Genomic DNA, 25,336 nt, shown 5'->3' with positions numbered 1-25,336 from the left:
AGAGTTAGAAAGCATGCCCTACAACTTTTTTTTAATTTATTTTTGAGAGAAAGAGCATGAGCAGGGGAGGGCAGAGAGAAATGGGGACAAAGGATCCGAAGCAGTCTCTGTGCTGACGGCAAAGAGCCCGACGCGGGGTTCTAACTCAGGAACCATGAGATCATGACGTGAACCAAAGTCAGAGGCTCGAGTGACTGAGCCACCTAGGTGCCCCCTTGCTGTTTTTAATTAACCTGATTTAGCTGAGCAGGTGTGGGCACAGAGGAGGCTAATAACAATACATGTTAGAAATGTAAGCTGAGTAAGGAAGTTAGGACATGAAAAAACGTGACAATGAAAAATTGGTAAGGTCGGTAGAACAAAAAATGGTTGGAGTGGGGGTACCAGAGCAAGCATGCCGGAGGAGTAGGAGGTAATGGTCAGAAAATGGGATGTTTCAACTGAGACTCTGGAGGTGTACTAGCCGGTGATGACAAAGTCAAGAGACTGACATGGGAGATGTCTGACTAAAGAGGGGTAGAGAGGAAATGATTGGAAGTGAAGTCAAGTATCTGAGGTGCCAGGAGACTGGACAGATTATCTTTGCATGTTATCACTAAGAACTGACATAAATAGGAGAAGACAGTCAGCCAGCAGCTAAGATCCTCAGGGAGTCAGAGTGCCTGGGAAGTTGGCCGCTGACCATGACAAGGAAGTTGCTCCTTCTAGGCTCTGGCAAGTCTGGTCAAAACAGAAGCTCTTTCCTATCAGGAGTATAGTCTGTAAGACGAGCTATAAAGATAAAAATTCCTAGTACATTATTTTCCTTTTGATGGGAATAATATGAAATATCAGGGTTCCGGTGTCTGTGGTACACTAGTCTATATATTTGTACTGCAAATAGAAGGTACATCTATGTGTGAAGTCACCTATTTTAGGCATCAGTAAAGAATAATAAAACCAATTATAAAAATGCAGACAAGGGGCACGTGAGTGGTTCAGTTGGCTAAGCATCTGACTCTTGATTTCAGCTCAGGTTCAGGTTCATGATCTCACTGTTCGTGAGATCCAGTCCTGCACTGTCACAGCACAGAGTCTGCTTAGGATTCTCTCTCTCTCTCTCTCTCTCTCTCTCTCTCTCTCTGCCCTTCCCTGGCTCTTCTCTCTCTCAAATAAATAAACATTTAAAAAATGCAGACAAAATAGTATTATAGAAATGTGTCAGAGTAAATTAATGAATAATTTAAGTTGTTTTTCTGGATTTTTGCCATGTTTATGGCATTTTTCAATTTGTTAAAACTTATAATTTTTAAAAATTTCTTGCTTATCCTAAATGTTTTCTCACTCATTCTTTTTTCTTCAGATGAAACACCAGTTTCTTTATTGTACACGTTACATTCAGCCACAAATGAAAACAAAATTAGTCCCAAAAGTCACAAGTCCAGGGCAAAGGACCAAAAGGGAAGGTTTTGGTATGAGCAAGGTGGGTCTCTTACGGGTGGTCTTTCAGTCAGATGGTGATGGATGTAGATCCGTTCAACCAAGCTGTAGAGAGTAGGCCTGCAGTCCAACAATTGGTACCAGTCTTCCTGAACTCCGGCTTTCCTCATTTCTGCTGCTGTGGCTCCATGGGTACACAAGCTAGGGGTTTACTTGGACCTCTGCCTCAAGTTTCTTCTTTTTCTTAAATGTTATTCTACATTTTTAAAATGTTTATTTATTTTTGAGAGAGAGAGAGAGCGAGCGAGCAGGGGGGGGCAGAGAGAGAGACACACACACAGAATCCGAAGCAGGCTCCAGGCTCTGAGCTGTCAGCACAGAACCTGACGCGGGGCTTGAACCCAACAGCCATGAGATCATAATCTGAGCTGAAGTTCGACGCTTAGCCAACTGAGCCACGCAGGTGTCCCTCCTCTTTCTTCTTTTACCCTTAGGCCTGCGCATTCACTTCTTCCTCCACTTGGCTCTCATGGCATGGGGGTTTCCAAGAAGATGGTGCTAAGGCCAAGGACCAGTTCTTTTTCTTAGAGAAGGTTCCCTAAGTTATATAAGCTTCAGGTACCACAAAACCTAGATCTTTCCTGGGGAGGCCACAAGTCTGGCCTAAGATTACCAGCAGTCAATTGAAAAAGGGAAAACTCACTAGCTACATGACACAGTTTTGCGATGGTTAAAAAAAAACAAAGAAACCCACAAAGCCAGTAACAAAAGGAATATGCAACTATTCCTTTTTTTCTTCCACAGAAAGGAATTATAATGTGCATTTGGTTATGTAAACCTACTCCATATCCTTATTCATTTATTTTTTGCTTATTTATTTTTTCCTACTCTATGTCTTTACATACCTTTTTATAATGTTGGTTTTCATGCTTATTTGACTCAGCCAACCACACGGAATGAACATCACACCCTGACAGTGCCCTCACGTACACAAACCGAATCCAACAGGTCACCAGACAACATGCACCTTTATAAGGAGGGCTTTTCTCTAATATTTTTCTTTTTCTTTCTTTTTTAAAAATTCTAACAGCCCACTAACTCAATCATGGCCCACCAAGGGGTCATGACTGCAGTGTGAAAGGCTCTGTCTGATACCATCATTTTATTTTATTTTATTTTATTTTATGTAAAATTTTAATTTATTTATTGAAGTGTAGTTGATGCATGATGTTACATTAGTTTCAGGTGTACAATGTAATGATTCAACAACTTTATATTTTATGCTGTGCTCACTACAAGTGTAGCTACTGTCTGTCACTGTACAATGCCATTATAAAACCATAAAACTATTTTCATAATGTCAGACATTTTTCCTAGTTTTTTTTAATAATAGGAACACTATGTAATATAATGGGCCACATCTTCATAAACAGTCTACAGAATATACAATACATCTCATAGAATTCTTTCTAATAGTGTCAGTCAATAGGGATTTATGATGTAATTCAATAAGGAAATGTAGAGGTCTCTATCTGGCCTCATCACAGATTAGATTTCAAAGTACCTGGAAATCTGCAAAATGGATAGATTAGGCTTCCTGTTAAACATAACAGGCTGAACACATATGTTTACTTCTATTCCCTCAAGTAATTTCACTAAGACAAAAGTAAAGTAATAAATCAGTCACAAGAAAAAGGATGGGAGATGAGAACAAAATGTGGGAAGATGGAATCTGGAAAACAGACATTAGTAGAGCAGAGCAAGGTGAGACTTTAACCACCCACAAGAGACAAAGCCAACAAGAAGTAATCCTTTTTGTCTGGAAGAAAGCTCAGAAGTTGGAGGCAGATGCGTGTACTTCTGAAAGCAAAAGAAGGTGGTGAAAAGAGAAGAATTAGTTGAAAATCCACATAAGGAACAGTTAGATCCTTAAGCCCCTTCTGTAAGGCCCAGTAGCAAGGAGGCTGTCTGTCTCTGCTGATCCTGGCAGAGGACTGGAAGTTCACGCTTTGCAGTAGTTGAATCACGAAGGTACTGAACTTGAGTCCACCAGGAATACTGAACATAGGTATGGGGCAAACCCTGCATATTGAGTAATGAGACTTCCCAGTCTTCTCTCCCTACTTGGCGCTGGAAATGGCTGACAACTGGTAACACAGGCGGAAAAGCAGTTTCTCTCAGGGAAACTGATCTGGCAGGAGAAAAGCCCCATAGATGCTGACATTTGATACATGTCTCCAAAGAATGCCTGGGTCCAAACATCAGCCTTCTAAATGAGGACCGTCAGTCAACAAGCTCTGCCTTGTCACAAAAGAACATCCAGTCAGCTTTTCAGTACTTCTGTCTTCAATATGAATGAACAATGGACAGATGAGGAAATCCTCTAACACAAAAGATGAAGACTAAAACAATCAAAAAGAAAAAAAAGGAACGTCTAGATAAGAGGCCCATTGCAGGACCAGCAGAAGAAAAGTTAAAGAGATTTCCTTAGGGAGAGAAAAGATGGTGAATCTATGACCCAAGAATAGGCTGATATGGAAAAAGAACATTTAGAGAATAAGAAACATATCTTACAAAAAAAAAAAAAAGGTGGCAGAAACAAAATTCGTAGAAAGGTTGACATACAAGGTGGAGGAAATTTTACGGAAAGTAGAATAACATGCAAAAGAGATGGAAACTGGGAGAGAAAAAGATTAAACACTTATTAGAGAATGTTTAGAAGTCCAACATCTATTTAATAGAAGTTCGAGAGAGAACAGAGAAAACTGAAGAATCACCAAAGGTATAGGACAAAGAAATTTCCCAACTATAGGGCAGATGGCAGACTGAAAGGGCCCACTGAGTCCCTTATATAATAATGAAAAAAGACTAAATCAGGGCAAATCTTCAAGATATTCCAGAAGAACTGGGTAAGAAGTTCCAGAAACTTCCAGAGAGAAAATACAAAGGAATCAGAATGCCATTGGTTTTTTCAACATCAACTCTGGAAACTAGAAGACAATAACAGTGATACCTTTAAAATTATGAAGGAAAGTGATCTCTAACCTAGAATTCCATGTCCCACCAAACAATTGAGTGGAAACATAAAAATGTTTCCAACACACAAGGCCTCCAAGAATGTGTAATCCTGTCTCCAGAATATATTGAAGATGTACTCTACTAAAATGATGGGAAAAAAAGGAGAGAGGACAATATGGGATTCAGGAAACAAGAGATCTGCATAGGAAATGATCCCCAGGATGTTAGGGAAACATAATCCTAGGATGATCACAGAGCCATGAGTCTTAAAATCAGTCCAGACCACAGCAGGGGATGGAGATCTCCAGGAGAGACATCACCAAGAAAAAGAGAAATAGAACTGATAGAGTACCTGATGTGACTAATTGCACCAAGAGGAGGAAAGTCTAGGTTTCAATTTGTGACTGGTATATAGAATATGATGCAATGATTTTTAAAATGCCAAGTTTTAACTGAGAAGGAAAGAGAAACAATTGTGTAACAAGAAAAAAGTTCTTAAAAAATGCAATCTTAGTACACTGCATGCCTTAGTGGTGCATTAACATTTATTTTATTAAATAGACATTTAATGTTTATAACATTAATAAACATTAAAAATAAACATTAAATGTTTAATAAAATTATGATATAAATATATCAGGGGTTTAGGAGTAAGAAAAGTGTATGTGTAGTTAGTATAAGAGGGTTAAATTTTCTTTTTCTGTATTAGAAAGTCAACAAAGTGTGTCTAAAAATGAAGAAATCAAGAAGTAGAATAACTGATAAAGGCATTAAAATAAATATGAAGGGCCCCTGGGTTGAGAGTTTGACTCTTAATTTCAGCTCCAGTAATGATCTCATAGTTTGTGGGATCGAGCCCAGCTTTGGGTTCTGTGCTGACGTTGCTGAGCCTGCTTGGGATTCTCTCTCCCTCTCTCTTGCACCACCCCCCCCATACACACACACACACACACACACACACTCTCTCTCTCTCTCTCTCTCTCTCTCTCTCTCTCTCTCAAAATAAACACATTAAAAATAAATATGAAGATTCATATTAGCAGAAAGAGATATAAGAATTCAAAATTTTGGGTAGGATTTTGGTAGTGGGAAGGCTAAGTAGGGGATTGCTGCCTTTTGTTATAATTCTTACAGAACTAAAGTATTTACATTTAAAGACTATGTACATGTAATATTTTGATTTTAGAGGATGAATTGCATATGTTCCAGAAATATTTGCTTTGAAGGCATAACGGCTCAATATTCTATTAATTATTTCAACACATATAAAAAGGCTATTTCACACCATAGCTAATCCACTCTCTGAAAAACATTAAGTAAGACTTAACATTTAGAGTAAGTTTCATTCTGACCTATTAATATGAATTTTTTTATTTGTTAGTATCATCATATTTCCCTTTATTATTTAAGGGCAAGTGTATCACCAAAATTAGTTATTTTAGAGCCAGCTCAGAAATTCTCAACTGGGGAAGATTTTTCCCTGCAGGGAACATTTGGCAAAGTCACAACTGGGGGTGAGGGCCAACTATTGGTATCTAGTGGATGCAAGCCAAGAATGCTGCTAAACATCCTACAATGGACAGGACAAACCCTAAAGAATGATCTATTCTTAAATGTCAATAGTGCCATGGTTGAGAAACCAAGCTCTGAGTCTTTGAGGATTATTTCATCAGAATGCTAAACATAAAGATTGATGATATGCAAACATTTTGCAATTTAGGACTGACTCAGCTAAATATCTTGATGCAAGGCTGGAAGCAGTCTGGCTGTAAAATACATCTTTGGAAGTGAGAATGGTAAGGTAAAGACAAAAGGTATAATAAATGATAACAATAATAATACACAGTGCTTTGTACCTCAATAATCTCTTTCATCCATGGTTCCTAGGGCACTTTATAGACTAATAATAACTACTCTGGTACTCATATACTACCTTTTATCCAAGGATCTCAGATACCTTCACAACACTCTCACAATGTAGGAAGTATCATTATCCCCATTTTATATGTAAGTAAACAGAGGCACAAAAGTTAAGCAACTTGCCCAAAGCCACAGGAGTCAGGAGTATCCAATTCCTGACTCAGAGCCTATTAATACTAAGAGAACTAGTCTGAGAGTGCAGTGGTAAGTGTTGTTCTAGTTCATTCTATGTCTCATTTTCAAATGAATATTGTGTATTCAGTACGTCATCTTTCTGCCTGCCTTCTCCCCTCAACCCCACCCCCCCCCACTTTTTAGAGACCAAAGACTACTTGATATCCGTTTACTAATAAAAGGGATTATATTTACTGAATGCCTTCCTTGAACCAAGTACATAGTGTCAAGTCTTATAACAGCTTAAAAATTTATGCTGTTGTTGCTGATTTTGTAGTAAAGAAAGTGGAGTTTCAGAGAATTCAAACACCACATCCAAGCTCTCTCAGCTACTTATGTATTTATGTTCAGGCACACTGTATCCTCTTTCTGCTATATCCAGCAGCCCTTCCAGGTGAAAATCCTTTGGTAAGTTACAAAGTATATTAATGTGAATCTGCTTAATGCCCAACTCTCCTTCTACCCCCTTAAAACCCAGAAAACAAAATACTGTAGTGACTCTGTAAAGGAGGGATTTCAGGTGGCAAACCCAGGTTGTTACCAGCTAAGGCTCAGCCTTTTAAACCAATTCCCAAGGAAGGCCTTTGATTTTCTAAGAATTTTTTTTTCCAGAGCCCTCTCACTGTTATGCACGTTTCACCCCAAAAGCCAGACCAAAGACCAGAACTCTGTGACTTTCCCTCTGAGAAATAAATAGCATGTGAATCACTGTCTCCCCATCTTATTTTTGTGGCAGGCACGCACTGATTGCCCACCCACCATGTGCCACCTGGGCAAAACAGGAATACTAAGTAGGAATAAAGATTTATGTTAGGTAAGAGTGTGACTCAGGGCTCGCCTACTTTTTTTTTTTTTTTTTTTTTTTTTTTACAAAATGGTGACCTGGCATTTGTAGCCCAGGACAATGATGTGCCCTGACACCACTTGTATGTAGTGAGGTCTGTCCCTTCAGGTGTGGGACAGTGGCAGTCCACGCAGCCCTGATCCAGAAATGTTAAATGACTTGCATCTGAGGATAAGATACACTGCCTGGTATGTTAAGAGAACAGAGAAGTAAGAGTCAATCACGGCACCAGCCCACATGAAATCAGCATCAACGCAGCTTTCATAACTGGGTAGGGAGCTTTGCTGCTAAATTCACGCTCTGTAAAGAGGTGTAGAGACAGGGCTAAAAGGAGAATTCCAAATAGGAATGGGATGCCAATGCAATACACTGGCTAAATGAGTTTTAAGTTTTCTCCGGCAAGCCTAAGATAATTGATAATTCACTGATAATGTAAGCCCCTCTTTCTTTCAGCCGACCCTTTCACCCAGAGACCACAGACTTTTCTCAGAAGGAAATGTTTGGGTTTGTTTCTTTTTTTTTTTTACTGCTCTTCTGCCTGCCACCCTGGTACATCTGAAAAGCGGGCAGCGACCAGGAAAAGTGACGCGCGACTCTTTTCCCATCCTGGCTAGTCAGGCCTGAATCATCACAAGTTGACTGCATTTTCCCCCTCGGCCAGCAGCCTTCGAGATTTTCCCTCGAAGAATATGTCTTGTACTTAAAAGGAAGAGTGGTGGGAGACGGGGAGGCGGAGAAGAGGACCGGGGTGAAGGGCGTGGAGGGCCGTCCCGCCCGGAGTCGGAGCCGCCGCGGGGCCGCGAGCCCAGGAATGTGCGGTCGGACAGGCGGGCGCGGGGCGGGCTGCAGCGGCGGGCTGGACCAGGCGGCGCGCACCTGAGCGACGGGGGCGGGGCGTCGGCGGGCACGACCCCCCCCCCCCCCCCGCCCCTCACTGCGCGCCGCGCCCCTCGCGCGCCGTCTCGGCCCTTTCCGCCCGCGCTTCGGCGCCGCTCGGCTCCCCTCCCGCCCCTCGCTCCCTCCCTCTTTCCCTCCCTCCTGGCCGGGGAGAGTCGCGAGCTCCGGCCGCGAGTTGGCCGCAGCTCCTTCCGCGCCGCCGCGTCGGCTCACCTGGGCGCCGACTCCCAGACCCGCGCCTCGTCCCCCCCAAACTCCCCCCAGGTAAGGGGCTGCCCGCGCTCGACCCGCGCGCCCGTCCTCCCGAAGCGGCTGGACAACTGGTGTGTGTGCGCGTCCAGCCTCCTCTGCGAGCCGCCCAGGGGCTTCGCGCCTCGCCCAGGCTTGAAGGTGTTGGTGGCGGGGACCTTGGGCCGACGGTGGCCGCAGCGAGGGGCAGGAGAGGCGGCGAGCCGACAGGTGGCGGGGTCTGGCCCCGGTCCCCTTACCGCCGCAGGCGCAGACCCCGGTGGGGATGGGGCGGGCGGGCCGGGGGTGGGGACAGTCCCTTTCTCCTCCCCTCGAGGGGCGGCGATCGCCGGGCCCGCCGTGTAGGTGCGTCGGAGAAACTTTGCTGGGTGGGGACTCTGCAGCCACTTGCCGCCGGGGACTGGTCGCCGCGCTCTGCGGGGGCGGGGGGCTCCGAGACGGGTCGCGGGGGCAGCCCCTCAGGCCAGGCGAGGACCTTAACGCTTCCCTTCCCCGCCCCCTTTTGTGTTTCCCCCCAGACCCGCCGGCCGCTGGGGGAGCCGCGGCCGCCCCCGCGCCCGGGGGTCGTTCCCTCGCATCCTCCGGGCCGCGGGAGGGCAGAGGCGGCGGCGGCCGGAGCCGGGCCGGGCGGCCTGAGGTGAGAGCCCGGCCGGCCCCGCTGGGAATATGGCGACCGGTGGCTACCGGACCGGCGGCAGCGGCGGCAGCACCACCGACTTCCTGGAGGAGTGGAAGGCGAAGCGCGAGAAGATGCGCGCCAAGCAGAACCCCCCGGGCCCGGCCGCCCCGGGCGGGGGCAGCAGTGACGCGAGCGGGAAGCCCCCGGCGGGGGCTTTGGGCACCTCGGCCGCCGCCGCGGCCAACGAGCTCAACAACAACCTCCCGGGCGGCGCGGCCGCACCTGCCGCCCCCGGCTCCGGGGGCGTGAACTGCGCCGTGGGCCCCGCGGCGCTGCCCCGCTCCGCCCCCGGCCCCCGGCGGCCCGAGGACGAGCCGCCTCCCACCGCCGCGGCCGCGGTCTCCGCCTCGGGGGCACCGCCGGCCCGGGGCGACGACGAGGAGCGGGACGGCGCCCAGGACAAGGGCAAGAGCTCGGGGCCCAGTGCCAGGAAGGGCAAGGGGCAGATCGAGAAGAGAAAGCTGCGCGAGAAGCGTCGCTCCACCGGCGTGGTCAACATCCCCGCGGCAGAGGTGAGCGGGCGGGGGGCCACGGAGGGAGCTTCCCGGGGCCCCGGGGCGCAGAGGTTCCCCACTCCAGCTCGTACTTTTATCCTTTCGCTGAGTTATGCAGGCCGAGGGTGATGGAGTTTTACTGTGAGCAAATGCTTCCTGGGAAGTTCCCCAAACGCAAAGTAGGACACGTGCTTTTCAGGCTTCCTGGCTGAGGTCTCCGATTCAGGATCCTTCTTTACATTGGTGGAAAGACTACTGGTGGTTCCAGGACTTGCCCGCTTAGGGTTGTTTGTTTCTGCTTCATCAGTTAGAAAAATTGATTAATGGTGATGACGACATACGCTGTTTAGTTTCCCACGTGCCCCTCGGAAGTTATCAGATTGTTTATCTCTTTTCTCTTGACAGTGTTTAATAGCACCTGTAAAGAAACGTGGCCTTAGCACTATGCGAGACAGCTTTATCTTTCAGTGTATCCAAGATGAGTGTATCTGAATGAGTGTATGCACTGTTTCATATCTAAGCTAGCTTTTGGGAAGAGCGCTCCCCATCACTCACACACACACACGCGCGCGCGCCCGCGCGCGTACAGTTTATTCTGAGTGGTATTTAGGACAATAGGAATGCTGTAGCAACCCACAGTTCTTTTTGCTAAGACGATCTTTCCGTGTATTTAAGTATTTGGCTCTGCGTATTCTGGAAAACATTTGTGGTAGGGTTTTTGTTTTTGTTTTGTATTTTTGAGCAGTCTCAACATTCCTGCAGGCAGCAACGTCTTTCTATTAGAATGAGTGGTGAAACATTTTTACTTAGTGTGTAACCGCACCTATCTCTACCCTCAAAAAATTTTTTTCTAAGCAAATTTTGGTTACTTGAATAGAAGTGCACGAGTTTTGGGAAGTGATTCCACAACCTTGTTTCACCCAAAGAAGTTGTATCATTTTCCCATTGGCTCATTAGGTTTTACTCTTAAAAAAAAAATTTTTTTTTTTTTTTACTCGTGGCCTTGTAATGTATTCAACTTTGATACCTAGTTAATAATTAATAAGAATATGCTAACTTCAGTTGTGGTTCAAATAAAAACATTCAGAGTAAGCTAGGGTATATGTCAAACATACCCAACTTTTTAAGTGTTAATGTGATTTCCATACCTGGAAAATCACAGTTTGTCTTTGAAGGGTATATTTTTATATGCATGTTTCAGCGAGATTTTATCAGCCAGCAAAACTGTCCTCTGTGGTTTGCTACTTGCACAAAAGATCTGTTATTCATTAAATTGCTTTAAAAGGAATTCATGAGAGTGGTAATCAAATTTCTAGGGTTTTTTTCTTTTTTGGTTGTTGTTGTTGTTAAAAATATGAAGATTAAGGAGAAACTAAAGACAGGGCTCTGGAAAAGCTACATTCCTCAACTTTATTTTTAAAAGTAGCTGATGGTCCAAATAAAAGAATTAGTCATTTTCAGTCTTTTCCTCATTGTTCATCTGACAGGGGTCTTATTTTGGGAAATATCTTGGCAGATGTTAAATTTTATTTTTTGTCAGGCTGCTTGTACTAGAATTGTTACTTCTCCAGTACCTTTTTTGTTTTGTTTTTAACAAGCATCATGTTTACCGGGGGAAATAAGTGTGGTGTATCATGCGAGATCCTAAGAAACATCCATTGTTAATGCTCCTGCTTTGGGTTAGGGAACATAGTGCTGAGAATGTAGATCACTCCCCACTACAATTGAGTCTAATACTCTGGAATGTTTTTCGTTTGGGTGTTGGCAACTCCTAAATTTAATCTTCCTTAAAAACAAACAACCCAGGGTACCATTTTTTTTTTTGTCTGTGGAATTTGAACCTTTTTTATTGAATAGAGAGTTGAGGACTGCTTTCTTCTTGTGGTAACTATGGCTCTATCTGTTGCTGTAGGACGCAACAAAACATGGTAATGTTTTAACGCAGTACCTAATTAGCAGGCATACTTGTTGAGTGCCTCCTCGTATTTTCGTAAAAACAGCTTAAGTCGTTCAGATTATTTTAATAGTGGTAAATATATGACACAGAACTTTAAAGATGGGCCATCTTTATATTCTTCAGGTTGTATTTTTAGAATTGTGTGCCATTCATTTCTCCTACTAGTTTCAACACTGAGAATGTCAGCTGGTATGGAGTTTCTTGTGTAATGTAGCACTGTTGGTTTAAGAAGTCATATCATATTTTATAAAGTTTTCAGGTGTGTAAATATCAGAAAATCAGAAAATTATTAATCTGTCAACATTCAAAAATAGACTTGTATTATATGTGATGTTGAGAAAGACTCTCTTATTTTCAGACAGTATTCTCAACCAAGTTTCTGTTAGGAAAGTAGCATATAATTCACATGCAAAAGCCGTTTTTTGTGGTTGATAAACATTAAGTTCCATCAGGAAGTATTTATTAAACATCTGTTTGACACATTCACTGTGACTTTCATTAACTTATCTTACTAATTACAGAATATTATAAAATTTGTTGTAAAGGCTACCTGACAACAGCTAAAGATATCACAAACAGCAACAAGATAATATTAGCAAGGATGCAGGTCTCAAACTAGATGTGATGGATGGGGATGGGAAGCTGGGTGGGATAGTACTTGTGATGACTGTAATAAAAAGTGCAAATATACAGATGCTTATTAGTGAGACAAACTTTAGTTGTTCTTGATTACTAAGTTAGAGATTAAAAAAATGTTTTTTTTTCCCTAAATTTTTACTTTGTCTACTTTTTTGGGGGAATAGCTCAAATTGGATAATTTGGCTGTTCTTGCCAGTAATTTTGGTATGTTTATTAGATCAGTCAGATCTTTATTACATGTCTGTGTTCAGGCAGTATGGTAAGGGCTGTGGAAAAAAAACAAGAAGAGTAAGGCAGTGTATATTCTCAAGGAGCAGGGCTATAATCCTGGAAGAAGGATAAGGCATAATTATATGAAAAAACTTAAGTACTGAGTTAACAATTGAAAAGCCATCTTAACACAGCAAATTGTTTATTAGAAATATTTTATGTGTAGGGGTGCCTGACTGGCTTAGTCAGTGGAGCATGTGACTCTTGATCTCAGGGCTGTGAGTTAGAGCCCCACATTGGGGTATGGAGATCACTTAAAAATCTGAAAAAAAAAAAAAAGTTTTGTGTTGAGGGGGAAGAGGTGATTGGGGCTGAGAGAAGCTACTGGTAATGAGGCTCTTGGGCTGAGACTTACATTTCTGTACCTATATATTTATACATCCATTCACACATACGTGTATACATACTTACGGTGTTTTAAATCTGAGTGTAGTGGTTCTTAATTGTGGAAGTGCATTAATATCATGTGAGGATCTTAAAAAAATGCTCCTCATGCAGAATACTTGCCCTCTCCCTCCCTGAGCCCCTTTTGATTTAATGGGTCTGGGATGGATCCCAGGCATCAATATTTTGATAAGCTTCTCATGTGATTCTACTGTGAGTCAGGGTTAAGAACTATTGGGCTGCAGTCTGGGGATACAGAAATGAATAGGACACAGGCCTTGCCCACAGGGCCTCTCAAGTAATATAGGGAACTGTGGTAAGTACAGTGTTTAATGCAGGCTGAGCAGGGTACCTAACCTAAGGAAGACGGGGATAGTTGAGGAAGGGTTCCTAGGCAGTACCACCCCTGTTTTCAGAGTGCTTGTGAAGTTATTGCCATTGAATAGGTTTGCATGAGTGGGTTAACGGAGGTGGTTAATAAAATATTTCAATAGGTAAGGTCAAATGATACTGAAATTTTGATTTAAATACAAAGTTAACACGTATTGAAACTTACTATTTTCATAGTGGTTGGCTACAGTACTTTATGTTGTTTTAATTAATACTCACAGCAATCCCATGTGGTAGTTACTGTTTCTCTTTATATCCTCATTTCCAGAGGAGAAAATGGAGGCTTGAAGAACTTAAATGACTCAGGATCACATGGAAAGTGAATAAGTGGTAGAGCAGTATTTTCAGTGTGCGTGTATGTGTGTGTGCGTGCGCATCTTGGGAGAGCGAGATTTTTAAGAATTCATTTTTAATTAATAAAATATTAAAAGAATTAATTTTTAAGAATTAGCCAATTTTGCAATATGTAGCTTGTTTTCCTATAACTTTTTATTTTTTCTATAACTTTTTATTAGAGGTTATCTTAAATAATTTAAACCTCTGAATGGAGAAAAGAGTAAAAGGAACTGATTAGAAATTAAGGTCAAATTTGTAGGCTCAGAGATTGCTTCTGACCCTCTATAGTTTACTTGGCAAAATTTTGAACACCAGGCCATCAGCACAATCTATTTTTGGCTAGATCAGAAAATATGAATCTTTGTTTTTACATAAGTGATATGTTGTTTTTCTGTCAAGATGGAGTTAAAACACCTACTCCATAGTTTGAAGGAGCATTTAATAAATAGAAAGCATTTTTAAGTGAGCACAATTTTAAGTCATAATTATTCAGCGTATTTGTTGAACATTATATGGGACAAGTTCGACCTAGTAAACCATGTGAATCCAGGTAGATTAAGAAATGCCTTTGGTATGCCCATTATATACCAGACTGTCTACCTTTCTATGTGATGAGTCAGAAGAGGAACTAATAATGACTCAGGGTTGGAGAAAATTGGGCTTGTGAATAGGGTAGATATAGCATAAACACCAAGGCTACTTAGATATTAAGCCCAGTTTTCCTAAATGTGAACTCATTGGTAAGGTAAATTGAAAATGGAATATTATCAGGATTTATAATGAGTTGTCTAAGCTGAGAGGTCTTTTTCCATAAAAATAATTATGTAACTAAGTAGAAGACATTTATGGTGTGCTTATTAAGTGCTAAGCACTGTTCTGAGCACTGTACATGTGTTGGTGCATTTAATTCTCACTACAGCCCTTTGGGAAAATGGGGCAGAGAGAGTAAGTTACTTACTTGCCTGAAGTTACCTACACGGTAAGAAGCAGAGTAGAGATAGTCTGCTTTTAAAGCCTTGTGCTTAATAACTGTTTTATATTTCAGTGTATTATATACTATATACCTAGTTTAAGATTATTTTAGGAGTAAAATGTAAAATTAGTCATTTATATTACTAAGAAATTTGAGAATAGCCCTATAATGACAGGCAGATAAGGTGGGACCTTATTGGGAAAAATTGGCAGCAAATAAACAGGAACAGTGGCATCAGAATTCTTATTTAAAATCGCTATCAAGTTGGTGGCTTTATTTATGTTCTTTATTATTTCTACATTGGTTTTTACCACCTGTGATATAGGCCAGAAAATAATTATGCTATTTAATAGTAATACTAATACATGTCTTAGAAGTTTGAAATGATTGGCAAATATAGGAGTTTGAAATCTTCTGAGTGCTTTTTTTCTTTTTAAAAAGTAAGATAAAATTCATATACCATAGAATTAATCCTTTAAGATATTCAGTTCAATGGATTTTTGGTATATTCACAAAATTGTGCTCTGAGTGCTTTTATGTTTTCATCTTAATTTTTCATTATGTATTTAGAACCCATGGAACCTAAGTTTTATCTTCCCACCGTATAAAATGCAGCAGAGTCAAATAATTCAGTGTCAGCTTTTCCTGCATTTCACAGAGAACGTGAAATAATTGTAGCATTTTCTCAGTTTTTTGTTTTTTTGTTGTTGTTAAAAGCCTGGGTATTATTTAAATTTATTTTATTAAATTTTTTTATTGTTTATTTATTTATTTTGGGAGAGAGAGCATGAGCAGGGGAGAGGCAGAGAGAGAGGGAGGGAGAGAATCCCAAGCAGACTCCACTCTGTCAGTGCAGAGCTCCACATGGAGTTTGAAGTCACAAACTGTGAGATCATGACCTAATCTGAAACCAGGAGCTAGACACTTAACTGACTGAGCCACCCAGGCACCCCGTATTTTTATTTTTATTTTTTTTTTATTTTTATTTTAGAGAGAGCGAGAGTGAGTGGGGGAGAGGGGCAGAGGAAGAGATTGAGAATCTTTTTTTTTTTTTAATTAAAATATTTTTTTTAATGTTTATTTTTATTTTTGAGAGAGAGAGTGCGAACCAGGGAGGGGCAGAAAGAGAGAGAGAGAGAGAGAGAGAGAGAGAGAGAGGGAGGGAGGGAGGGAGGGAGGGAGGGAGGGAGAGAGAGAGAGAGAGAGAGACACAGAATCCTAGGTAGCAGGCTCCAGGCTCCCAGCTGTCAGCACAGATCCCCTTGAGGGGCTCAAACCCATGAACTGTGAGATCATGATCTGAGCTGAAATCGGACCCTTAACTGATTGAGGCACCCAGGTGTGGGGAGAGAGAATCTTAAGCAGGCTCCATGCTCAGCATGGAGCCTGACATGTGGCTCGATCCCACTACCCTGGGATCATGACATGTGCTGAAATTAAGAGTCACATGCTTAACCAATTGAGCCACCCAGGCACCTTGGTTTTATGTTTCTTAAAACTTAGACACCTACTACCACTTGTTTGTGGTATAGGAGTTTAGTATAAGAGGTATTTAATTTAACTGAATGTAAAATTTCTAATTTATTTAAAATTTTACATGTCTTTCATGGAGATCTGCAAAGCTCTGCTATCTAAACATTTGGGAACTTTGATTCAAAGTAAAAATGGAGTATTAAACCACCTAAAACCTTAGTCATGTTACTTAAATCAGTGTCTTAAAAGATGTGGCTGGGGGGGGGTGGTATGGGGATGGGGACAACCTGTACCAGTATCACCTGCATTGTTTATTTAAAATGCAGATTTCTGGGATCCACTTCAGTCTGGGAACAGGGAGGGGTTACCCCCCGAGACTGCAGAGTTTTAACATTTTCTTGAGTGAGTCTTGTAATTCTGAAGTTTGAGTGTACTTAATGTCCTGTACTGGTTTACTGATCTGTCAAATGAAATTGATACTGATTATCTAACAGGATTGTTACATAAATCAAAATAGTGTTAAAAATGTTCTTAAAATGATAAATTACAGCTACTGTATAGGTTATAGTGATAACTAATTGTTGATGTCTAATGGAAATTTCTTATTGGGATGTTGAAAATTCATTTTTTTCCTGTTAATTAAAAACTTCATAGACATTTTAACAGAGACAGCTTGAGCTACTTGGAAATTCAAAGCACCCTAAAGATTTAGGTAATATCATATAGTTAGTGCAAAATGTTGTGTTTGCCTTGCTTCTTGTCCTGATTTTGTTAGAAGCCTAGACAACAGAAAAAAAAAAAGAAAAACCTCTAACACTTAATATAGAATTTAAACTTCACTTTCATTCATCTTTCTTTTTTTTTTTTTTTTTTAATGTGTATTTGTTTTAGAGAGAGAGAGAGAGAGTGCATGAGCAGAGGAGGGGCAGAGAGAGGGAGACACAGAATCAGAAGCAGGCTCTAGGCTCTGAGCTGTCAGCACAGAGCCCGACATGGGGTTTGAAGCCAGGAACTGTGAGTTCATGACCTGAGCTGAAGTCAGATGCTTAACTGACTGAGCCACCCAGGCACCCCTCATTTTTCATTTTTACATGTTTAAGAGAAAGTGTATAATTATGTTTTTAAATGTATTTAATAATTAGTTAACACTCTTAAAACAGATTTTTTTCTATCTTATCAAAATATTCCCAAGTGTATGACTTTTTCTCTTTTGTTTACTACTCTCACATATTAAATCCATAGGCATTCTTAGCTAGCTAATTGATTCTTAAAGTATTTGGTTATTGCTGAGGGAGCTTTCAGTTTAAATCTCAGGCATTTGTGTTCATAGCCATACACCTACTGGTATAGAGTCAAGCCTTAGCCATCTATCATGTTCTCCTTGAGTTACTTAAAAATATACTAGGCACCATGTCTGAATGATATTGTAAGAATATTTAATTTCTTAAAGTAACAAAATTGTATACCTCAAAGGTAGAAACTGCTCCAAGTTCAAAACCTCGCATGTGAAAATTGGATAATAAACGTTTATTCTGTGATCATCTTTTTTTAAATAGTTTTTTTTTTTTAAGTTTATTTATCTAATTTGAGAGAGAGAGAGCACAGCAGTGGAAGGGCAGAGAGAGAGGGAGAGGTTGAGAGAGAGAGAATCCCAAGCAAGCTCTGTGCTGTCAGCTCAGAGCCACACACAGGGCTCAATCCCGGGAACCATGAGATCATGACCTGAGCTGAAACCAAGAGTCAGACACGTCACCGACTGAGCCACCCAGGTGCCCCTGTGTTTCACGTTCTTTTTTTTTTTTTTTTTTAAGAGATCATTTCAATTTGGGGTATTTATTTATTTATTAAAAAAAATTTTTTTTTTCAACGTTTATTTATTTTTGGGACAGAGAGAGACAGAGCATGAACGGGGGAGGGGCAGAGAGAGAGGGAGACACAGAATCGGAAACAGGCTCCAGGCTCTGAGCCATCAGCCCAGAGCCTGACGCGGGGCTCGAACCCACGGACCGCGAGATCGTGACCTGGCTGAAGTCGGACGCTTAACCGACTGCGCCACCCAGGCGCCCCAAAAATCTTAACCATTTTTAAGTGTACTTTCATTGGTATTAAATACATTCATATTATTGTGCAACCATCATCACTATCCATTCCATAACTCTTTCTGTGTTGTAAAACTGAAACTCTATACCTGTTAAACAGTAACTCCCCATTCAACCCTCCCCCATCCCTTGGCAACTACCGTTATACTTTCTGTCTTTAGGGATGGATATGTTTGTGTTACTTGATATTAAAATACTTAGGCATCACTTCATTGGTAAAGGACTCTACTACTACTTCTCCCTATTATGTACCTGCTGATTGGCAGGTAAGTAAGTTGTCTTAAGATAAACAGCAATATAGTTTTTTCTTTTCATGTATTCTGTTTCCTGAAACATTCTTCAAGACAAGCGTTTGGGTCTTTCAAAGTGTCTCATAGGTACTAGGACCTTCAGATAATTGTGAGGGAAGCCCATTTTTCTTTTTTTTTTTTAATCTTCTTTATAGTCTTTGATTTCATTGGGAAATTGGTAATTAGAGCTGCAGTAATTATAAGTGTAAGTTATAACTCAACATAAAAGTTCCTAAAACTCATCATATATGCAAAATCACACAAAACTACAGGACATATAGAAAAATGGAGTGTAGGGGCATAACACTCAAAATGTTTTCAGTCACATGTAAAAAGATACAAACTTAAGACTACCAGCACAATTTTACACATGTTAAATGATTAAGAAATGCATAAATGCTACATTGATTATGACACTTGACCTCAAAACAGACCTGAGTTTGCTTATAGAAGTGGGTGTTAAAAGGGTGGCAATTTGTGAAGTGTTGGAGGAAGGGTTATCTGAAATTGGACTGAAACTGTAACACCACATGTGGATGGGTATGGCTTGTAACACAAGGAGTGAACTGGCAGATGTTTGAGATGTGTGCATTCTGTGTGTTTCTGGGACACTGTTTGTTGCATTATCTGTGCTTAGTGTTTCTTTCAGTTGGACATAATGCAAATGCAACATTAGTATTATGCTTAACTTCCTAATGTATCAGTTGCATTGGAACAAATCCAGTTTTCTCAACAAATATTTTAGTGTATATGTATATGCCCACATGGATACATCTATCTGTATGTTTATGTGCACATCCATACTGTAAACGTTGAAAAAAAAATTAAAAAAAAAAGATAGGCATTTTAACTTAAAATTAAATACCCATTTAATTATATTTTGGTTTTAGTTTTACAGCAAAATTGAATAGAAGATAAAGAGATACCCAGTATATCTACTTTCTCGACACATGCATAGGCTCCCCCATATTCAGCATCCTCTGCCGGATTGGTATATTTGTTACAATTGATGGACCTACACTGACACATCGATATTACCCCAAGTCTGTATTTTACATTATGGTTCATTCTTGGTGTTGTACTTTCTATGAGTTTGGACAAATGTGTAATGATATGTATCCATTGTTATAGTATCATACAGAGTAGTTTTACTGCCTTAAGAGTCATTTGTGCCCCATCTATTCAGACCCTCCCCCCCAACACTTGGCAGTCATTAATCTTTTTACTATCCATAGCTTTATCCTTACCAAAATGTCATATAATAGGAATCATACAGTATATAGTCTTTTCACACTGGCTTCTTTCACTTTTAATATGCATTTAAGCATCCTCCATATCTTTTCAGAACTCTTTTTAGTGTTGAATAATACTTCATTGTCTGGATGTAACACACTTTACCCATTCACTTACTAAAGAGTATCGTGGTTGCTTCCAAGTTGTGGCAATTATAAATAAAGCTGCTATAAATACTCATGTACAGGTTTTTGTGTGGGCATAATTTTTAGTTTCTTTTTTTAATTAACTTTTAAAATTTTTATTATTATTTTTTGAGAGGGAGAGAGACAGTGTATGAGCAGGGGAGGGGCAGCACAGAGCCTGACATGGGGCTAGAATTCACGAACCGTGAGATCATGACCTGAGCCAAAATCGACACTTAACTAACTGACCCACTCAGGTGCCCCAAATTTTCAGTTTCCTTAGGTAAATACCAAGGAGCATGATTGATGGATTGAATGGTAAGAGTATGTATAGTTTTCTTTTTTTTAGTTTATTCATTTATTTTGTATTTTATTCTCTATTTAACTCCACCGTGTGTCACTGGAATATCTTAGGGAAAGACACAGTTTTCCTGGTATTACTTTATTCCCCCCCCACCCCCTTTTAAACGAATTTTTTAAAAATTTACATCCAAGTTAGTTAACATATAGCGTAATAATGATTTCAGGAGTAGAATTTAGCGATTCACCACTTACATATAACACCCAACAACTGTCCTCCTTAATACCCCTTACCCATTTAGCCCATCCCCCCCCACCCACAACCCCTCCAGCAACTCTCCGTTTGTTCTCTGTATTTAAGAGTCTCTTATGGTTTGTCCCCCTCCCTGTTTTTATATTATTTTTGTTTCCCTTCACTTATGATCATATGTTTTGCCTGTTAAAGTCCTCATATGAGTGAAGTCATATGATTTTTGTCTTTCTCTGACTAATTTCACTTAGCATAATACCCTCCAGTTCCATCCACGTAGTTGCAAATGGGAAGATTTCATTCTTTTTGATTGCTGAGTAATATACCATTGTATACATATACCACATCTTCTTTATCCATTCATCCATCGATGGACATTTGGGTGCTTTCCATACTTTGACTATTGTTGATAGTGCTGCTATAAACATTGGGGTGCATGTGCCCTTTTGAAATAGCACACCTATATCCTTTGGATAAATAAAATACTAGTGCAATTGCTGGGTCGTAGGGTAGTTCTATTTTTAATTTTTTTGAGGAACCTCCATACTGTTTTCCAGAGTGGCTGCACCAGTATATGTTTAGTTTTCTAAGAAACTGTTAAACTGTCTTCTATTGTGGCTGTACTGTTTTGTGTTTCAACCGGTAATGAATGAGAGTTCCAACTGCTCCGTAACCTTAACACTGTTAGGTATTGTCAGTGTTTCTGATTTTGGCCATTCTGATAGGTGTGTACTGGTATCTTCTTTTTTTTTTTTTTTAATTATTTTCAGAGAGGCAGAGACTGCACAGGTGGGGGCCCAGCAGAGAGAGAGGGAGACAGAGAAGCAGGCTTCTCAATGTCAGCAGAGTCTGATGCCTGATGTGGGGCTCGAGCTCATTAAACCGTGAGATCATTACCTGAGCTGATACCAAGAGTTGGACACTTAATGACTGAGCCACCCAAGCACTCCTCTTTTTTTTTTTTTATGTATTTTTTGTTTTTTAAGTTTATTTATCACAAGAGAGAGAGAGCTGGAGAGCATAGGTACAAGTGGGGAAGTGGAAGAGAGAGAGACTGAGAGGGGAAAGAGAATCCCAAGCAGGCTCCCCACTGTCAGCGCACAGCCCATGCAGAGCTCAAACCCACGAACTGTGAGATTATGACCTGAGCGGAAAGAGTCAGATGCTTAACTGACCGAGTCACCCAAGCACCCCTATAGTGGTGTCTTATTTTCATTGGCCTTTTCCTGATGGCATATGATAAGCATCTTTTCATATGCTTATTTGCTGTCTGTATGTGTTTGGTGAAGTGTCTGTTAAGGTCTTGTTTTTTTGGGTTGTTTTTTTATTGCTGCATTTGGAGAGTTTGTATATTTTAGATAAAACAGTCTTTTATATTTTCTTTTGTAAATGTTTTCTCCCAGTCTAGCTTGTCTTTTCTTTTCTTTCTTTTTTCTTTTTTTTTTTTTTAACATTTATTTATTTTTGAGACAGAGACAAAGCATGAATGGGGAAGGGGCAGAGAGAGAGGGAGACACAGAATCGGAAGTAGGCTTCAGGCTCTGAGCCATCAGCCCAGAGCCCAACGCGGGGCTCGAACTCACAGACCAGGAGATTGTGACCTGAGCTGAAGTCGGATGCTCAACCAACTGAGCCACCCAGGCGCCCCTCTTTTTTCTTTTTTTATTTTTTAAAAAATATTTATTTTTTGAGAGACACAGCATGAGCGGGGGAGGGGCAGAGATAGAGGGAGTTATAGAATCCGAAGCAAGCTCCAGGCTCTGAGCCATCAGCACAGAGCCTGACGTGGAGCTCGAGCCCATGACCTGTGAGATCATCACAGGATGAACTGTGAGGACGTCCTGAGCCTAAGTGGGATGCTTAACACCTAGGCACCCTATCTTTACATTTTCTTGACAGTATCTTTCTCAGAGTAGAAATTTTTATTTTAATCTAATTAAAAAATTTTTAAGTGTATTCAGTGAGGGAGAGCATGCATGAGCATGCGTGCGCGGGCGCGCACACACACACACACACACACACACACACATGCATGAACAGGGGATGGACAGAGAGAGAGGGATGGAGAATACTAGGCAGGCTCCATGCTGTCAGTGCAGAGCCCTGTGCAGGGCTCTGTCTCATGAACCCTGAGATATGACCTGAGCAGAAATCAAGAGTCAGATGCTTAACTGACTGAGCCACCCAGGCACCCTGAAATTTTTAATTTAAAAAAAAATTTTTTTTTTCAACGTTTATTTATTTTGGGACAGAGAGAGACAGAGCATGAACGGGGGAGGGGCAGAGAGAGAGGGAGACACAGAATCGGAAACAGGCTCCAGGCTCTGAGCCATCAGCCCAGAGCCCGACGCGGGGCTCGAACTCACGGACCGCGAGATCGTGACCTGGCTGAAGTCGGACGCTTAACCGACTGCGCCACCCAGGTGCCCCTGTATTGTGTTTTTAATTTCAAATTCCATTTGTTCATTGCTGGCATATGGGAAATGATGGATTAAAAAATTTTTTTTTAACATTTATTTATTTTTGAAAGATAGAGTGTGAGCGGGGGAGGGGCAGAGAGAGGGAGACAAATTCCAAAGTAAGCTCCAGGCTGTGAGCTGTCAACACACAGCCCAACGTGGAGCTTGAACCCACGAACTGTGAGATCATGACCTGAGCCGAAGCTAGAAGCTTAACTGAATGAGCCACCCAGGCACCCCTGGTTTTTTATATTAATCATGTAGCCTGCAACCTTGCTATATTTTCTGCCATTTTTTGTAGTTTTTGGTTCTTTTCAGGTTTCTACATAGATGATCATGTCCTCTGTGAACAAAGACAGTTTTTCCAATCTGTTACACATTTTCTTTTCTTATTACTTACTACTTTTTAAGTTTAAATTATGTGATTTCATAGTAATCTTTGATGAGAATACAGTCCTAAAAACATACAGAAAAACCCTTTTGTAATTTTCCTTGCATTTTTCTTTTAGACCTTGGTTACATACTATCAGTTCTTTAAAACTTTTTGCTGTTTTTGTGGCACCTGGGTGGCTCAGTCAGTCAGGCCTCTGATTTCGCCTCAGATCACGGTCTCCTGGTTTGTGAGTTTGAGCCCTGCATCAGGCTCTCTGCTGTCAGTACAGAGACTGCTTCACATCCTCTGTACTCATGTCTTTGCCCCTCCCTTGCTCGCTCGCTCTCTTTCTCTCAAAAATAAATAAACATTAAAAATAGTAAAAAACAAAAACAAACCTTTGTTGTTTTTGTGTAAACTGCTTACACTGCTAAAGTGAGGGAAAAATAATAAAAATTTGCTTTCTTTCTTATTTCGAACAAACACCATTCGTTAACTTTTTAATAAACTACATCCATAGTTTAAAAATAGACTTTTTTATTGAAAAGTAATCATTAAAAACAAAGATATATGTATATTTATACCTGTATAGAATAACTTATTTAACAGTTTCAACTTATTTTTTTACATTTATTATCTGTTTTTTTTTTTTTTTTAACACTTGAATGACAGTTATTCAACAATCAGGTTAGATTATTAAGGACAGAGTTGCTACTTTCGGAGGTCTTAAAAATTAAACATACTTATGACTATTAGATGATTAGATGGAGAGATGATATTTAAATGTATTTCTTAGTTACTTAAGTAATAAGAGTCTGATGACTGTATTTCCCAAACCAATAATTAGAATGTAAGACCTAATGATAAGATAGGATATTTGAAATGTGGATGATGTTAGAAAAGAGGAGACATGGCCTTACTCTATGGTTTTCCTTTTCCTTCCATGCAGGGAAAGTTCTGAAGCGTTTGTAATTCATAAATTTGTTATACAAATTAGTTTTAAAAACTAGTAATATTGTGTAAGAAACTCTCGATTTAAGATAAGTGATGTTCTATCCTTAATCTTTGCATAGTCTCCTTTGGATGGGTTATCCTATATATAACTAAAGGCAGTAACTTTTAGGGGTCGCTTTTGAACAACTCTAGGACTGAAGCTTTTCAAATCAGAATGTGAAGACTAATCAGTCTTTAATGTGTCTGAAATAGGAAAAAACAGGAGTGAAATTATTTCAAAATGCACTCATTCCTGCCTTTCTCTTGCTCTGTTTTGAACTTTTCCTTCATTTGTTGGCCGTAATGGACAATAAGTGCCTGTGTAAACATGTTGGTATTCTGTTGGGAAGAGACTATTTTCTTCTAGTGTGAAGTCCTCAACTTGTCCTGATCTCTTTCTTTATAATTGTTCTCTCTCAGTTGTTTTTTTGTTTTGTTTTAATATTCTTGGAGGTAAAGTGTTCAGAAGTGAGGTGATGGAATAACGAAAGACAGACTGCTCTGGGCTGCCTTGTGAAGCTGAAATGAAACATTACCAAGTAGCTTAATGAGGGGGAAACACTGGTTATAATACTCTTTGGTTTAAGAATAAATGATTGAACTTGTCTATGGAAATAAATTTTCTCCTAACTTGAAACATTAAAAAACAACAACTTTTATTATAGAAAAATCAAAAGAACAAAGGTAAAAAAAATAATATAATGATCCCAATGGACATCCATAGCTATCCATGTTCAGTAATTTTCATTTCCCCTGGTCCTCAGTATCTTGAGACAGTCCTTGAATTCTATCATTTCATTTGTCAATAGTGTAGGTTTATAAAAGATAAAGACCCTAATGATAGCCACAATATTACTATTACATGTAAATAATAATTCTTTAATATCAAATATCAATTGTTTGCATTTCCATGATTACTTATATATGTTTTTAATATTTTGCCTAAATAAGGTTTATACACTGTAGTTGGTTTCTCTGTCTCTCGTGTTTCTTTTAATCTTTATATTCTCTGTCTTTTATTCTTTGGCAGTTTATTCA

At 40.4% G+C, this 25,336-nt stretch overlaps 1 protein-coding gene across 2 annotated transcripts in view; it reads left to right on the top strand.

Annotated features, from left to right (window-relative positions):
• The first annotated feature begins 8,849 nt into the window (after positions 1–8,849).
• Positions 8,850–25,336, top strand: part of PAWR (pro-apoptotic WT1 regulator) — a 190,571-nt gene continuing 174,084 nt past the window's right edge. Inside the window, exon 1 of one of the 2 annotated variants that reach the window (XM_047865731.1) lies at positions 8,850–9,712. In XM_047865731.1, coding sequence (XP_047721687.1) covers positions 9,188–9,712 — 525 coding nt within the window. In that variant the 5' untranslated portion in view covers positions 8,850–9,187. The remainder of the gene's footprint in view (positions 9,713–25,336) is intronic. The other variant, XM_047865730.1, reaches the window with a different exon arrangement.

Source organism: Prionailurus viverrinus, chromosome B4 (assembly GCF_022837055.1).
Source record: "Prionailurus viverrinus isolate Anna chromosome B4, UM_Priviv_1.0, whole genome shotgun sequence".
Taxonomy (NCBI): domain Eukaryota; kingdom Metazoa; phylum Chordata; class Mammalia; order Carnivora; family Felidae; genus Prionailurus; species Prionailurus viverrinus.
The sequence above is the reverse complement of the archived record's forward strand: the minus strand, read 5'-3'. Positions and strand labels throughout refer to the sequence as shown.